We start from the raw sequence: 16,209 nt of genomic DNA on the forward strand, positions 1-16,209 counted from the left end.
TCTGTAATCAGGGACATAGCAGCACCTTCCCTAAACTCAGCAGGAAGGGGACAGCGGCTTCCATGGCCACTCCTAAGGTGGGGCAGGGCCCGAGTGTTTATAGAGCATGGTTTTTGTCTTCCTTTCAGCAGCAGACTTCTTTACAAGAACTGTTTTAGATCTCTAAGGGAGAACAAACCAGGATGTCTGAAGAACACCCACTTCTTTCTAGAAGCACACACTGTCTTTTCCGCCTTCACATTCCTTGCTACTTCCACTTTTTCCACGAGAGGGCGCCAGACACCAATAGTTAAGGATGAAAGATTTGGGCCTCACTAAAAACAGCCACTGAAGTTGTGGATGGATCTTGAAAGGGTGTCTGTCAACTTCATTTGACCTTATTCTTCTAGAATATATTCTCCTTAGGCGTATACTATACCTATCGGTAGTTTTTTTTTTTTTTTTTATCTCCATATTTCTGAAGATCATACTCCTAAATATAAAGACTACTCCTAAATACATTTCCCGACCTCTCTACTGTGTGTCTTTCTGCCTTTTGCAGCAGCGGAAAACTGAGGCGCGTTACACATCCTCAACTTTATGACATTAAAAATAAAAACATGTACAGTCACATTAAATTGTTGGCTCACCCTATGGATCTTCAAGATGGAAAGACAACATGACAGTGTACTGGGGAGTGCCAAGGACACCCCAGTGTCTCATCTCTGGGGGACTGATGCACCCCGGTTGTAGCCCACCGCATGCAGGGTTGCTGTGTGATCTGGGAGAGACACTATCTGTAGGACAGGACCCAAGGGCAGTCAGTGGAAAGATGGAGATCCTTGAGATGAGGAGGCTCATGGGCCCCATAGACTTGGAAAGGAACTTTACATCTAGGGCCCGAACCTGCAGCCTGGAAGGCAAGAGCTTGTGGGCTGCCCAGGTCAGCAGAGCAGATGACAGTGTCTGCCTAAAGGGCCCAGGCTGGTGGGCCCTGGACTAAGGACTACTCAGAGGGGTCTGAGAGGGAGGAAGGCAGGAACCTGGGACCTTGGAAACCTCAGTGAGCTCTCCTTGAGGCTCCTGAGAACTAGAGTGGGGCGGTACCACATACTGTGCTTTCACATTTTTGTCTTTTAGTTGTTTGTTTGTTTGTTTGTTTGTTTTGGGTAGCTGTGAATACGGCCCAAGACAAAATAGTAAGCTTACTAAAGAGCTTGCAACTTGATTTTTCTGTACTTTGTAGATGGCAACATTTTGTCACAGTGTCATTGGACACCCCTGTCTCTAGAATAAGAATTGCCGTGGCGAGAGCCAGTTGTACCAGTGACCTGCATGTAGAGAAACGCTCCAGGCCTGGGTGCAGGCTCAGGGCTCTGGGCCTTGGCAGCTCCTTCACTGGCACAAATTAGCTATCCCTAGGTACACAGGGTCTGCTTGGTCGGATATGTGACATAAACCCAAAGGGACTGAATTTTGAGTCTGGGAGTTACAGAAGGCCCATGCCAAATCTCCTCCATAGAGCTTCTGCGCCCTTCCAGTCCCTCCCAGCCCCTCCCAGCAGACCACACACATATATATATATACCAAAGCCCCCTGAGCTGTCTCTCACCCCAAACTCAATCCTCTTGCTTTAAAATGGTGCCCTAAGGAAAGCTGACTTTGGATCTATGGTCCTAAAATAAGGAACTAGTCAATGAGAGAAAGATGAAAAGAAAGTTCGTCCTCCACCCCACAGGACAGGTGACTTAGTGATGCACCCAAGAGCCAGAATTTGGGAAGATATGGTTCAGGAAGAAGGACACATGCAGGAAGGGGCAGACAACCGGGAAGGACTACAAACGTCAGAACTTCAGGCAGTCAGAGCAGGGAAGGCCAGGCTGGCCTGCTTCTCAAGGCCACAGACTCCTCTGTGCACCCCGATGGACTTCCATAATGGAAGGTATGCCCATCTGCGCTTCTGTGGGCAGGATAGGAGATGGAAGAGTTGCAGGGAACTAAGCCGCACAGATGTGATGCAGAAGAGGACACCCATAAGCATCCTGAGTCCAGACAAACTAGAAGTTGACATTCTTCAAGTCCCTGGAGCAGCGGTACCTGCCATCCAGGAACCTGGAGCAGAGCAGGCTGGGTGAGCAGGGACAGGTGTGGTGCTGGCGTTTCCTAAAGAAGGGGACCTAGAGTGAGAAGAAGGTAGTTCGTCAGCCACAGGAAAGGTCTGTAAATGCCCCCTACCAACCAACAATAATGGTGACTGTAGACCCCCCACTCCAAAGCACTCCATCCAAGGCTCACATCGCATAGCTAATTCGTGGAGGAGCCAGGATTTAAACCCTAATGAAGCCAATGCTCTGCATTCAGAACACCTGTGGCCGCATGGAGCACGTTCTTACATACACTCTCAGGCCTCCACCAAGTGAATCTCTCTGCTTACCTCTGGGTGTCATCAGCACTGAGGTCGGGGACCTCGGTATAGCCATGAAGGGACAAACACCCTCTCTATCCACTGACCCATATCAAAGAGCACTGCTAAACACCCAAGGTTTCCTCAAGTTTTGAAAGGTTATCTGTTTACACATGTGTTACTGTACGTGTGTGAGGGTATAATGGGGAAAGCACATCTGTGGAGGCCAGAGGACAACTTATGAAGTCTGTTCTTTCCTGTCTGCCTTTACATACTTCCCAGGGATGGAACTGATGTCACCATGTTTTCATAGCAAGCACTTTTACCTGCTGCATCATCTCACCAGCCCCCAGTGGGTTTTAAATAGAGTGACAAGGAGGCTAGGCCCAGCACCAGACTACCTGGGTTCAAATCCCAAATCCCAGACCAGAATCTGCTGTTTACCAGATTGGTGACAACTGACTACCTATTTACCCTTGCTTTGCTTGGACTTTCCTATCTGTAAAACGGGCCAATAGCATCTACCACATATGGCTGTAAAGAGACTGGGATTACATATCTATTGAAAACTTATTGTGGACAAACGCATGTAAGAAGCACTCAGCAGTTATTTTTTTATTAATGCTGATGGCCCTGTTGGGAGAGTGAGTCATTCTGAACTGTTTCTCATAGCCCAAGGCAATGAAGGTGATAGAGTTTTGGTTTTCAGCTTCCTAAGCCTGAGATGGTTAAGAACAAACCAATAGCCTTGAGGGGGAGTGGGAGAGAGGCTGCTGGAAGATTCTCTGGCCCCAATTGAGTTTCTATAGATAAGCCACCAAGAGCTTAAGAGACTGCTAAGGGGAAACTGAATATGGCTGTAGGCCCTGCCCAATAAGGTCCCTGCCTCTTAGTGGCCCCATACTCCAAAAACTACAGGTTGAGGTTACACCATCTGACCCTACCAAAGCCAAGACCCTCTTGGTTGTCAGGAGCTAACTCTCAGGGACTAGAAACAGGCCCAGAGCTGCAGACCCACTAAACACAGCAGATAAAGAGCTAAGAGTGGCCAGCCTGAAGGACTAGAATCTTCTGTGATTGGTACCACCATTCCACCCAAACTCAGGGAGGCTGTACCCCACACCAGTGAGCTAGGACTATGGTTGACCTCAGAAACCTCACCTCTAGTCCCAGCTTTCCTGTCGACTGGGCCTTGAGCAAGTCACATGATCTGTTGCTTCTCAGTTTGCTAACAAGAACCCAGGGGACGCTTTGAAGATGAAATAATAACTGTGTTACTCCAGCCTGTTGGGAAGGGCGCAGGTGGACAATGTCAGCACCCGAATCAGTGTCCAAACAGTATGTGCAGGCCTTCACAAGGCTGCTACCTGGAACAGCACCTCTGTGGCTGCCAGCCTTCGGTCAGAAGCTGGATCTGCTGTGGAGGAAGCAGTATTGACCTCCCCCCATACTGTCTTCAGAAGCTGCAGACTCCCTTGGTTAAGCTAGACTCCGGCTCCATGCCCAGTTAGTCACACACGTGCCCATCCAATGCCAGCATAGTACCTTGTGGCTTCCTGGGTGACACTCCTCTCCTTCCCGTCCCAGAGGAGCACACAAGCGCACATCCCGAAGCCACAGGCTGACAGCACAGCAGGTGCCGGCTCCACACTGGACATCCCGCTCACAGGCCTACAGGAGAGAGAAAGGGTGGGCCTGTCAGTGCCACCCAACAGAACAAAGGAAACAAAACTCTGATCATCCTTGTCAGGATCTGGAGAAAGTGACACAGTGCCTCGGATTAACAGGACACCTGGGCCTGGGTCTAGTAGTACCACTGCTTGTATCTTGGGCCGGACACTTGGGGCTCAGCAGAGTGCCACACCTGAACCTGGGAAATGAGTCCAGCTCAGTGGTAGGGCAGTCCCTGTTCCAGAACCCCTGTGTTAGAAGGCACAACGTTTCTAATACCAGCCAACACTGGGATAGTTGAACACATTAAGACTCTCTGGTGAGGGAGGGAGGGTCCTTGGTGGTCCAAGGCCCTGGATGTTGACTGCTAAGCTTTTGTCCTTTGTCAACTGCCTTTCTGCGTGTCTCCCACCCCATAACCCACAGGGGCCTGGTGGACAGTTATCTCTCCCGGTAATTCTCTGCTGACCTCCCTGGACCTCTGACATGGATGGAACCTTCTAGGTCGGGCTGTTAGGACCTGCAGGGTTACCTGGAAAGAAAAAATAAAGGTCAAACAAGCCCACTTTACACCAAAACCAGGGTCAAGAAAGCAGATGGGGCCTAGTGAGAAGCTGCCAACCTGGCTACTGTACAGAGGCCAAGTGTTTCAGACTTGAAGTTTGAAGATGGGTTTTGATTTGTTTTCCTTCAGTGGCACTTCATGGACTATCTTCAGTCTGCCAGCATGGAACATGACAGGACCCTGAAGCTCCAAACTTTTCCAGATAAGGAAGGAGACAGGTACCAAATCCCTTTGTCCAATCAGAGAGGGTACGGGTGGCAGTCACCAACAGCTACTCTCTAGCCTTTCAGGGACATTTCTCACACCCAAGGCAGCCCCTGAGAACTGAGGGTGAAGAAAATAGGCCCCACTTGGGCTCTTCTTCCCTGACAGTGGCAGGCATGGCATTCTGGGAAATTGGGCCCTACAGTTTGAATTGTGACTGTCCAAGGAACAATGGAGTACAGACAGGTCAAGCAGGACCTGTCTGCTTTATGAGAGTCAGACGAGGGAACTCAAAGGGACATGGGCAGTGAAGGACAGCTGGGCATGCCTGGCTTCCTTTCCTTCAGCACTGTGTTCTCAGCGTCCTCACTGCTCATCGTGCCATTTATTCAGACACACACACACACACACACACACACACACACACACACATACACACACAGCACACATACACACACATACACACACAGTACACACACATACACACACATACACACACAGCCCACATACACACACATACACACATACACACACAGCACACACACACATACACACACAGCACACACACATACACACACACATAGCACACACACACATACATACATACATACACACACACACATACACACATACACACACACAGAGCACAGCACACACACATTAAGGGATGCCCCACCTCCCTTAGGCCTATCTCTCTGTTTTCACTCTGAGATAGATGTTGGAGCAGGCTTGGTGACACTGTCACTAAGCAGCTCATTGGGTCCTCTGTGTACCCCCATCCCTCACTTTGTGAAACAATCCTATATTCTCTCCCGAGTGTCACCCCAGTCTTCAGGACAAACAAGAAGATGGCTCTCAACAGTCACACTCACTAGATGCAATTCTGCCTTCAAAGCATTCACCTGCCCTGTGTGCTGTTTCAAATGAAGTATCTTTCATTTGAAAATGACAATGAAGTTGCCTTCTCTGTGAAAATTGAAATTTGTCCAATTCCAGGAACTGACTGGCATTATCCACACTTACCTTCCATGTAAAAGGTTGGAGGAGGTTGAAGTAAAAGTTAATTCTCTTTTTTTCTCCCAACCTTTACCTGGGAAGCTTTCAGGAGAAGCACTGTGTTTTGGTTTGTAATAAGGATGATCTTGCACATGATACAACACAAGGTACCGTGGGACATCTGAGAGGACACCATGCTCTGAGTGACGTGCTCAGCGCCCCTGGGCTGAGGCTCTGCTTCACCGCTATCTGGTTTGGGCTATATTCTGCCAATGTCACCCATCCTCCCCTGGGAACCCACTAAACAATGAAAGGGGGGTGTTTGGGGGCATTCTTCCTAATGACGAGAGTGGAACTGAGGCTGGACTCTGTGCACTCACTGCCCTGAGCCCACCAGTATGCTCTGTGAGCCGGACAAGTGGATCAGACAGAAATGAAAACCAAGATGTACACAAGACAAATGAGGGCTGGAGGCGGGTGCTAATCTGCCTTGTAAAGGAACTTCCTACAGCATACACCAAGGAATCTCCATTTTACTAAAGATTCGATGTCAAAATCCCAGTGCCCTCCTAACGTATTTAAAAACAATATTATATTTACACACAACTTCTCAAAAGCCAACTCATCTGTCAAAGTGAGGTCTAAGCTACCTGAAGGGAGCGTGCAAGCCCACTCTCAGGCGGTGACTACCTCCATGCCTAACAGAATGGCGGGCTAACCCATATGAAGCTCATACACAGCCCATTCCCAGGCTGTGACTCCCTCCCAATCCCTTTGGTGTTAATGAGTAGGATCAGCAGAGCCTTCTGATTCTCAGTTCCCACCCTGCGCACAAGCCTCATTTTGGTCCCCAACTCGAGCCTGTGGAGAAACTCACCCCTGTGATCACCGCACAGTCGGACACAGTTGCTAGAAGGAGCATTATGCAGACTCTCACGGCACCTCTCATGATCACTCCGGTGCCCCCTCGCTTCCTTCTGCGCTGCTGCCTTGCACTGGGCGACCTGAGAAGACCAGCCTGCCCCCTACCTCTTTCACATTTATATGGTCAGATCCAGGGCTGCCTCTGGATGCCTCATCTCTCTCTCTTCCCGCCCATGACTAGCATTATTCAGATGCGCTCAGAGGCGAAGATGAGACCTGAATCTCTAACAGGACCACAACACCCCTGCTGTCAGGACTGATACAAATGGACACGTTGAGGGACTTTGACAGTTGCTCTAACTCTTCCAAGAGCACCACACTTCAAACAGTTGCGTGCAATTCACTTGATATCCATTTCTGTCTCTGAATCATCCTTCGATGCTTGGGCAGGCGTGGGCTGTGGTGGTGGCGGGGGCTTTAGTAATGAATTAAGAGATTTGCAACATTGATTTTTCCTTCACCCACACACACTGAACCATGCAGCCTATGGGAGTGTTTATTCTCTTACTCTCAAGCCTTCAAGTATTATGCAGGCATTTACACCAAATTCAGTACAGAGGTTGTTGAGAAGACAGTGGGTGAGGTGGTGTCTGTTGCCGAACTCTGAAAGGTTATAATTCCCAATATGGAGACAGCGAGAAAATGCGTCTATGGCGTTGATGCATCTCATGAACACAGAGGTGGGCATGCTCTCTAACAGGCTTTGGACAAACGCCTGTGTGCTGGCTAGTCTTCAGATGTCTAATTGATTGGCTTCACAATCACTATGGAAACACACCTCTGGGTATGCCTATCAGGGTATTTCCAGAAAAAAGAAATCGAGGTGAAAAGATCCACCACAGCTGTGAACAGCATCCCATGAGCAACGGACTCAGACTAATGAAAAAGTGAGCTGAGCTCCCTATGCAAGTTACCTGCCTCCTCCGATCTCCATGCTGTGTCACTCAAACTGTGAGCCCAAATAAAGCCTTTGTCAGCAACGGAAACAGTAATTATCACAAGCAGTTAATACCCCGAGACCATTTACCAGGACGACAAACAGAAGATAAGAAAGCACACGGGTTCCACCCTGCCAGTACCTGTAGAAAAGTGAACTTGGGCTGGGCTGCTGCTAAAAGAAGCCATGCCAGTGGTCTTCTCATAGTGGGGGTGGGGGAGTGTGAGCACCAGAGTGGCCTTATCTGCCTGCAAACACACACAGTGGCCTCAAATGGCATGCTGATGATGGGAAGGCCCCAGCCCCAGCCTTCTCTACTCCAGAGAAACATAACCAATGGATCCTTTATTGGACCATCCATCTTCTGGCCACAGGGATAAAAGCTAGTCTTTTCCCAAGGTGTGTTAATACAGGACAAGCAAGCATCGCTAACCCAAAACTAAAATCTACACTGCTTCAAAACAGAGAACTCTCTGACATAATGTGGCACGTGCAAAATTCTGCACAGCAGAACCTTATTGCACACACACAAAAATATTTAAAATACTATAGAAAATTGCCTTTAGGCTAAGCGTGTAAGGTGTTCATTAAACAGACAGAATTGAAGTGCAGACTTATGCTTCACCCAAGATACATCATTGTGTATATGCAAGCATTCAGATTTGTGGAGGGAACCCTCAAATCTGGAACACTCCAGACCCCAAGAATTTCAGAGAAGAGATACTCAATCTTCAGGTGTTACACGGACAACTGTTTTCCACACTCAGAGATTTGGGGGAACACTGAGTATACCTACTTAACAAGTTTTTTTTTTCCTCCAGAATTTCTCAAGGTCTTTCATGTTGGCATAGGAAACGCCAAGTAGAAAACACAACCTGTGGTACTTCTCAGGCAGACGCATCCACAATGCCGTTTTCTCAAAGCATCTTGTAGAAATAGGGTTCTCAGGCATAAATGTCAGCGGGCATCCGAATAGTGAGGGAAAGATCCCAGTGGGCCTGGACACCATGGCTGGGAGCCAGACCCCCATGGCCAGACACGCTGACTTCTGAACCGGATTGCTCACTGACGTTATAACCTTGAGAATATTGCTAATCCTCAGAACCCTGGTTTTCTGAGGGCCTCTCCAGCTCTCACCGTCTCCCCTCATTGCTTCCCAGAACACACAATTACTATGAGGAAACTGCAGCAAGGAAATCTTATAAAAAACAGTGCCATTGACTGGAAGCATTTTCTTCCTCTTAGATGGTGGCGCTTGAAGAATGTCCAGCTTAATGAGTGGGCGTGAGGGACAGCTGGTGACTCGGTGGAGCTCGCAGAAGTGACCCTTTAGGGCGCTTTAGGAAGGCGTGACATGGCTTCTTTCTTCAGAAACTCAATTAAGCAAGCACTCATTGTGACCAGCCCCTGTGTCAGGACCTGGAACTGCTGGGCACGAGATCAAATGCGCCAAGAGTAACCCTCTCGGCACAGCCAGGGTTGCTTTGTGGCTGACGTGTATGGAGTGAGAAGGTGAGTGGGGGAGCTACAGTGGCAGCACCTCAAGGATCCAAAGGCAAGAAGACAAAGATGGAGGTGAAGTGAATTCAGATGCAAGTTGGGGGGGGAGGGGAATGACAGAAAGTCCTTTAAAAAGTTAAAAAATGGGTTCCCTTATGAGAGAAGAAAGCTAATGGCGAAGGTGTGTTGGACAAACGTTAAGCAAGTTCCTATACATCTACAGACATGGTAGGGGCTGGTGGGCAGCAGGCAACGTGTATAGGGGAGGATTTGTGTGAAAAAGCCATATGCACATGTGTAGATCACAGAGAAGGGGAGGGAGGGAGGGAGGGAGAATATGAGTCTGTGGTACTTTGGTATGTGTCTGGGGACAGGATTGGCAAGTGTAAACCCTGACCTGGTTTAGGCTCCAGAGATGGTCTTGAGGTCGTGGTCACTGGTTTACAAACACAAGGAGTCCTCCTTTAGGGGCCTTGCTTCTTCATCCTGAACTGTGCCCTATCTTGCATAACATGCTGTCTTACAACGTGTTGCCTCTGTTATTGGTTCCTTATAGTGAGGTGACTGTGATACATCTTTAGAAAGGTGTAAGAAATTAACACTAGAACAAAGGGAGCTTGGGCTTCCAGACCCCTAAGGAATTCCCCTAAGGAATGCAGGACAACCTGTGAACTGAGGCAAAGAGGCGGGGAAATTGTCTTTATTTCCACTAACTTCTTACTGAATTCTATTTATTTTTTTCTTTCATTTTAAATTCAGGCTAAAAATTACAAAATTGTTCATAGGACCCATGATTTTATCACCAAGAAAAAATACAATTATTTTACTATCGTTACTATTGTTATAAATAGCTCAAAATATTTCTTCTGCCCATCACTCTATGAAAATTGTAGTACCTGTCAGACCATTTCTAGATTGGATTTCTGGCGTATTAATAAAGAAGCTTATACGCTGGGTGGTGGTGGCACATGCCTTTAATCCCAGCACTTGGGAGGCGGAGGCAGGTGAATTGCTGTGAGTTCAAGGCTATCCTGGTCTACAAAGCGAGTTCAGGATAGTCAAGGCTACACAGAGAAACCCTGTCTTGAGAAAGAAGAAGAAGAATATACAATGCCACATTATAAATGTTTTAATAGATATTTTTGATAACTGAATTTCAATATATTGAGTTTCTTTGTAGTGTTACTTTATACATCTAAAACTATTAAACCAGAACAGGCCATAAGCTTTGATGCGTGGTACAGAATAGCAAGAGCTCCTGAGGTAAACAGTGTGGACTTAAAGAGAAGGAAAAGGGGCCTGGCTTATTATATGTAGGGTCATGAACTCAGTCTGGCCATCAGAGAGAACCTGGAACTACACACAGTGGGGGAGAAATTGCCAAGAAGGAAAGAAGTGACGGGAGAGTCGGAGGAGCCAGTTAGAACAAGAAGAAAAGCTATCTCCAGGGACTAGACAGGACAGGCCTGAGAGATGGCAGGTGTCATAATGTTTTCTACAGCTATAGCAAAACACCTCAGACTGGGTGATTTATAGACAGCAAGAACCTACTGCTTGCAGTCATGGGGTCTAGGGAGTTCAAAATCACAGCGCTGGCTAATCCAGTGTCTAGTGAGGGCCCATACTTCTTCACAGACAGCACTCCCTTCCTCGCTGCGAGTTCTTTAGCACCTCGGTAAGGACACTAGGCCCATTTCTAAAGGCTCCATTCTCCCAACTAAATGAAATCATTTCTCAAAGGGTCCATCTCCACCCTGGCCCACTGAGGACTTGGTTTCAACATAAGAACACAAACATTCAACCTGTGGTAGGAGCTACATCTGCATGGAAAAGTCTGGGAAAGCCTGGCTTCTGATCTGGGTCAGGTAGGCTCCACCACCTGGTTCCTGAGCTCCCCAGATTTTGTACAACTCTTGATTCCCATACCACCTTGTCTTTAGTATTCCTTAGATTTTAAAAATGAAGGACTAAGTGCCCTTTAGTCCTTAGCACTCAAGTCCCCGCCCAGGTAACTTTCACCCCACAACCTACCTGAGTTTCAAATAACTGCAAGACTTTTTTATTCTACAACTGGAATATGCAAAGAGGAGATAGAATCACAGTAGCATCAGAGAGCATCAATTACCTACAAGTGGCAACCTGGACTGCATCCTGGTTATGCCCACCCAACCCACACCTCAGGACAGACCATATGGCTTCTCCTCTGAGGCCGTGGGTACAGCCAGGCTTCTCTCCTGTCCATGGCACTTCTTCCTGTTAGTTCAGTGAGCTTCTAGAAAGAGTAGGCTTCACTTGCCCTTTCCATCCTCTCCTGGACCCATGCCAGTCCCAGTCTAGTTGTTTGAGGCAGTTGCTTCTATCACCCGTCACCTCATCAATGCTTAAAGTGCCATCTTTAATGACCCTGCCCTCACTATGTCCTTTTGTGTCTCTCCGCACAGGTACCTACTCTCTCCCCTCATGTTAGCATCTCCTGTAGGTTCTTTTGGTTCCTCTGATGTCTCCTTTGCCTCTTCCCATCCCTTAAATGATTTTCCTGAGGCTGCAAACTCATCCCAATGCACTTCGCAGCCACTGAAGTGCTAGTATCTCAAGGCTGCAAACTCATCCCAATGCACTTCGCAGCCGCTGAAGTGCTAGTACCTCAAGGCCGTGTTCCCAGACACTTGGCCAGCAGCGTCTTGGACATTACCCCATGTTGGTACCTCTCTGGCATCTCTCACAAACCCCATGTCCCCTAGCACCTCTTTTCACCCACCCTTCTCGCCTCATTCTCATGGTTCATCATTGTAAATAACAGAACACAGCCTGGCTGGGTTAAGTGGAAAAGAGATTTAATGAGGCCCTTGAGAAGCTCATTGAATTGCTGGGTGTCTTGAGAAACAGGATGGAGCTCTGTGTCCAAGAACAAAGGCCGGAACCACAGCACAGAATTGCCCAATGAGAACCACGCCTTCTGAAGCCAGACCTCTGCGAGCAGCCAGGCCAGGAGCCTCTCCTTACATGATGCTCCATTCCTGTGGAAAGCTCTCAAGCATACCTGTAGCTGTGGGTCCTACTTCTCAGCCTTGCCTTCTGCAAGGCCAGACTCCCAGCCGCACACAGAGAGTGTTCAAAGCTCTTAGGCAGGTACAAATCATGTCTGCCCGGTGCCATGTCCAATCTTCTCAATGAGCGGTCACACACACACACATACACACTGGTAGCTTGAACCTGTGAATATCCTAGATCCCTGAATTGCCCTGCATTCCACAGGCATTCCGTTGATCTCAAGTGAACTCCACAGCCTCTTCACTTCTCGTCTTCACTGATGCTGTCTTCTCCACTTCCCCAAGTGGACCACCCCTTCAGTCTGACTCCTCTGCAATCCGTCCTCCTAGAAGCTCAGAGATCTGCACTCACCTCCCAGAAACCAAACCATCTCAAGTACTCCCCACTGACTTCAATAGAAAGCCCAGATCCCAAGTGTATTTTATCCCAAAACCCAGCCCCGGGTTTTGAACTACCTGCCCGGACTCTCTTTTCAGCTTTATCTTTCTCCCTTCACCGTAACACTCAGCTTTCAGCAAGATGAAACTGCTCCAGCTCCTCACTGGATGGATCCTAACATCCCTGATCTTTCCACATCCTGTTCCCCACCCCTATTCTGGCCAGGGTCCAAACACTAAGTTTCTGTCTTGGTCCAGCCACTTACTACTAGGGGTGTGAACGCAAACAAGGTATCTTTTCTCTCTAAACATTAGTTATCACTCCCCAAAGTGTTTTGATACTGTAGTGAATACATAATAATTAGAACAAACAAACAAACGATCCCATTCCAAACTGTGAATATTTTTTTTTAAATTAAATTAATTGCTGAGTGTCTTGAGAAACAGAATTTTTTAAAAGACAAAGTCTCTTTGTGTAGCCCTGGCTGTCCTGGAATTCACTCTATAGATCAGGCTGTTCTCAAACTCAGAGATCTGCCTGCCTCAAGTGCTGGAATTAAAGGTGTGCACCACCAAGCCCAGCTTAATTTTAATTGCACATGTATAGGCTCTTTGCCTGCATGTGTATCTACGCAGCACGTGTGTGGTGTACCCACAGTGACCACAAGAGGGCGGTAGATCCCCTAGACCCCTGCATACCTGGCATTCTAGGCCATTGTCTCCTGCGGTGTGGATGCTGAGAATCAAGCCAGGATCATATTTGCTAAGCCGCCTCTCTCTCACCATACACCCCCCCAACCAGTGCATTTGACCTTATTTGAAAGTAGTGTTGAGGATCCTGAGCAGTGGCTCAGTGAGTAAAGGCACTTGGCACGCAGCCTAATGATCTGAGTTTCATCTCTGGAACTCACAGTGGAAGGAGAGAAACAACCTCTCAAAAGATGTCTTCTGACCCCTACACACACACACACACACACACACACACACACACACACACACACACACACACACACTAAAAATCAATACAAATAACTTTTTAAAGCAGTGTTGGGGGCTGGGGAAATAGCTTAGTAGATAAAGGACTTGCCACATAAACAGGAACACCTGAGTTCCAACCCCCGGCTCCAATGTAAAACCTTGGCCTCAGAGCACACCTGTATCCCTGGAACTGGGGAGGCACAAACAGGAGGATCCCTGTGGCTTGCTGGCCGGCCAGCCTGGCCAAACTGGCAAGCTCTAGGCTCAGTGAAAGATGATGGAGAGTAATTGACCTGTGGCCTCCCTGTGCATGGGTACATACCCACATGCGTGCTAGCACTAATGTGCTTGTACACATGCCAGTGCACACACACACCTCACCACTGACCAAGAAGCTTTGTTGCCCACAAGAGAACCTCAATCTCCTTGCACTCCAATGACTCCCAACCTAGGGGGAAGATGCCTAACACTTGAGACCAAAAGGGGAACGTGCTAACACGCAGGAAGTGTCGTGAACAAGAGGAAGGCATCCTTTTCTGAAGCTGATGGGAAAATGTCCCCCTTTCAGTGCTGTCTGAGAGAGGCCAGATGCCAGCCCTCCTACGCAATCTCGCCTGGTCTCGCTTCTTTCTAGGTGCAGGGGGAACTTGAACCAAAGAAAACAAGTGTGTGTCGGGGGGGGGGGGTTAGACAAAATGTCCACAAGAGTCCTGAGCCACTGTTCTTGTCCCTGGATCTGTGTTGTGTCTGGTCAGACCCTTCTAGCCTTTGGTTTTCCATCACAGCAGGGTGAATTCTCCTCTCTAAATCCCAGAATGCTTCAGCCAGAAGAAACTTCGAGATCACCTGTAGAGTGTCCTCAGCTTGAATGAGGCAGAAGTCTCACTTGGCTGCATACTGGCCACTCAGGATGCTGAGTCCTACAGGGATCACCCCTCCCTCCTGGCAGGGAGCCTCCTGGGTCAAACCAGGGCTGAGCCAGTCTGTCCTGTTCACCCAGGACAGGTCCCCGGCAAAACTGACAGACAGACAGACAGGCAGGCAGGCCAGACAGACAGACAGACATAATTTTTGTGTGTCTTCTAGGAACTTAGTTAACTGTGATCAAGTTACTAATCCCTCAGTTCTGCCCTTAAGCAGGGAAATTGGGGGGCCAGAAACCATAGCTAAATTTCAGAGGCTCCCAGATTAAATCACTGTGGGACACCGTGTAAACCAGCTCCTTCCTAGGAGGGAGAGCAGCAGCTAATCAAACTCCTACAGAGAGGCTTTCTTCTTAGACAGCCTATAAAGGAAATGGCTTTTGCTGGCCTGCACTGCTCAAGGGCCTGGTTTCCTTACCCCTTTGTTTATGGAACGGAGAACGGAGACAGATGCCCTTGGGTATCTGTGTCAATTTCCTCTGTTTGTCATAATAATTTAGTGGCTTAAATGGCAAAATTTTACCTTTTTTTTTTTTTTTTTCCTTTTTTTCTTTTTTCTTTCCGAGACTGGGTTTCTCTGTGTGGCCTTAGCTCTTCTGGACCAGACTTGCTTTGAAATCAAGAAGATCTGCCTCTGCCTCTGCCTCTGCCTCTGCCTCTGCCTCTGCCTCTGCCTCTGCCTTCTGAGTGCTGGGATTAAAGGTGTGCATCACCTCCACCAAGCCAGAAATTTATTCTTATACAAGCCAAGAGATCTGAAATGAAAGTAGCCTGCAGGGGCACCCTCCTCAGCCTCCCAGGGAGAATGTTTCCTGTGCATTTCAGCTCCTGTAGCTCCTGTAGCTACTGGCATTTGCAGCAGCGTCTCTGCTACCTCAGTTTGGCTTTTGCCATGGGCCATTGCTCTTCCCTTTATCATAAGGGCACTTGCCATTGGATTTAGGATTCATTCTGGTAATCCAGAGTTATCTATGTCAGGATCTGTCTGTCTGTCTGTCTGTCTGTCTGTCTGTACCTCCAGCAGCTCTACAATTGTGTGCATTAGGGTCTTTGCTACCTTAGCTAACTACCCTCAATCCCTCCTGGACATCTGCATCAGATCTCTGCTGCCACCTCCAATAGGCCCTTTGAGCTCTGTAGCCTTTTAAACCTCCCTTGGAGCAGTTCTTTAGCACACACATGCATGCATGCACTCACACATGTACAGGCGCACACACACGCGCACACACACACACATCACTTCTGCCCACTTGAAGTCCCATGCCCACTGGTCCAGCCTTCAAGTTCAGGAAGTGAATCCCTCCTCTACCAGAGTGATGGGAAACAGAGAGTAAATACAACAACCTACGAAGTTTCTGACCGCTTCTCCTAACTAAGAGTCTAGAAAGAGCCCATCCCCAACATGAACAACTCATTCTTTGTAGGCATTCCAGCTCACATCCAGTTCCATCTAAAGCAAGTCATAGCAAAGTATTCCCATGGGGAAAGTAGGGCTTGCGCTAGCCCAGTCATTTTCAACTATCCTGACCAGAACCAAGCCTGAGTTATAACCAGCACCCATAAGCACAGATATGTTTACAAAAACTGCCAGAAAGGGTCATGCAATCATATTTGATTTGAGCTCACCCCCATGAGAATACAGGCTGACTTCCAAGAAGATCTGGGTGGAGTTCAGCTCCTGAGGCACAAGGCTGATGCAC

General features: G+C 48.1%; 1 protein-coding gene across 1 annotated transcript; it reads right to left on the bottom strand.

Moving 5' to 3' along the window:
• Positions 1–2,036: 2,036 nt before the first annotated feature.
• Positions 2,037–6,768, bottom strand: Prok1 (prokineticin 1). Its single transcript, XM_051165598.1, has 3 exons — positions 6,697–6,768; positions 3,929–4,054; positions 2,037–2,156 (listed from the first exon to the last, which is right to left on the bottom strand). Exons 1-3 carry the CDS (start codon positions 6,766–6,768, stop codon positions 2,037–2,039), a joined length of 318 nt encoding a protein of 105 aa, XP_051021555.1.
• Between the last annotated feature and the right edge of the window lie 9,441 nt (positions 6,769–16,209).

This window comes from Acomys russatus, chromosome 23, assembly GCF_903995435.1.
Source record: "Acomys russatus chromosome 23, mAcoRus1.1, whole genome shotgun sequence".
In the NCBI taxonomy this organism is placed as follows: domain Eukaryota; kingdom Metazoa; phylum Chordata; class Mammalia; order Rodentia; family Muridae; genus Acomys; species Acomys russatus.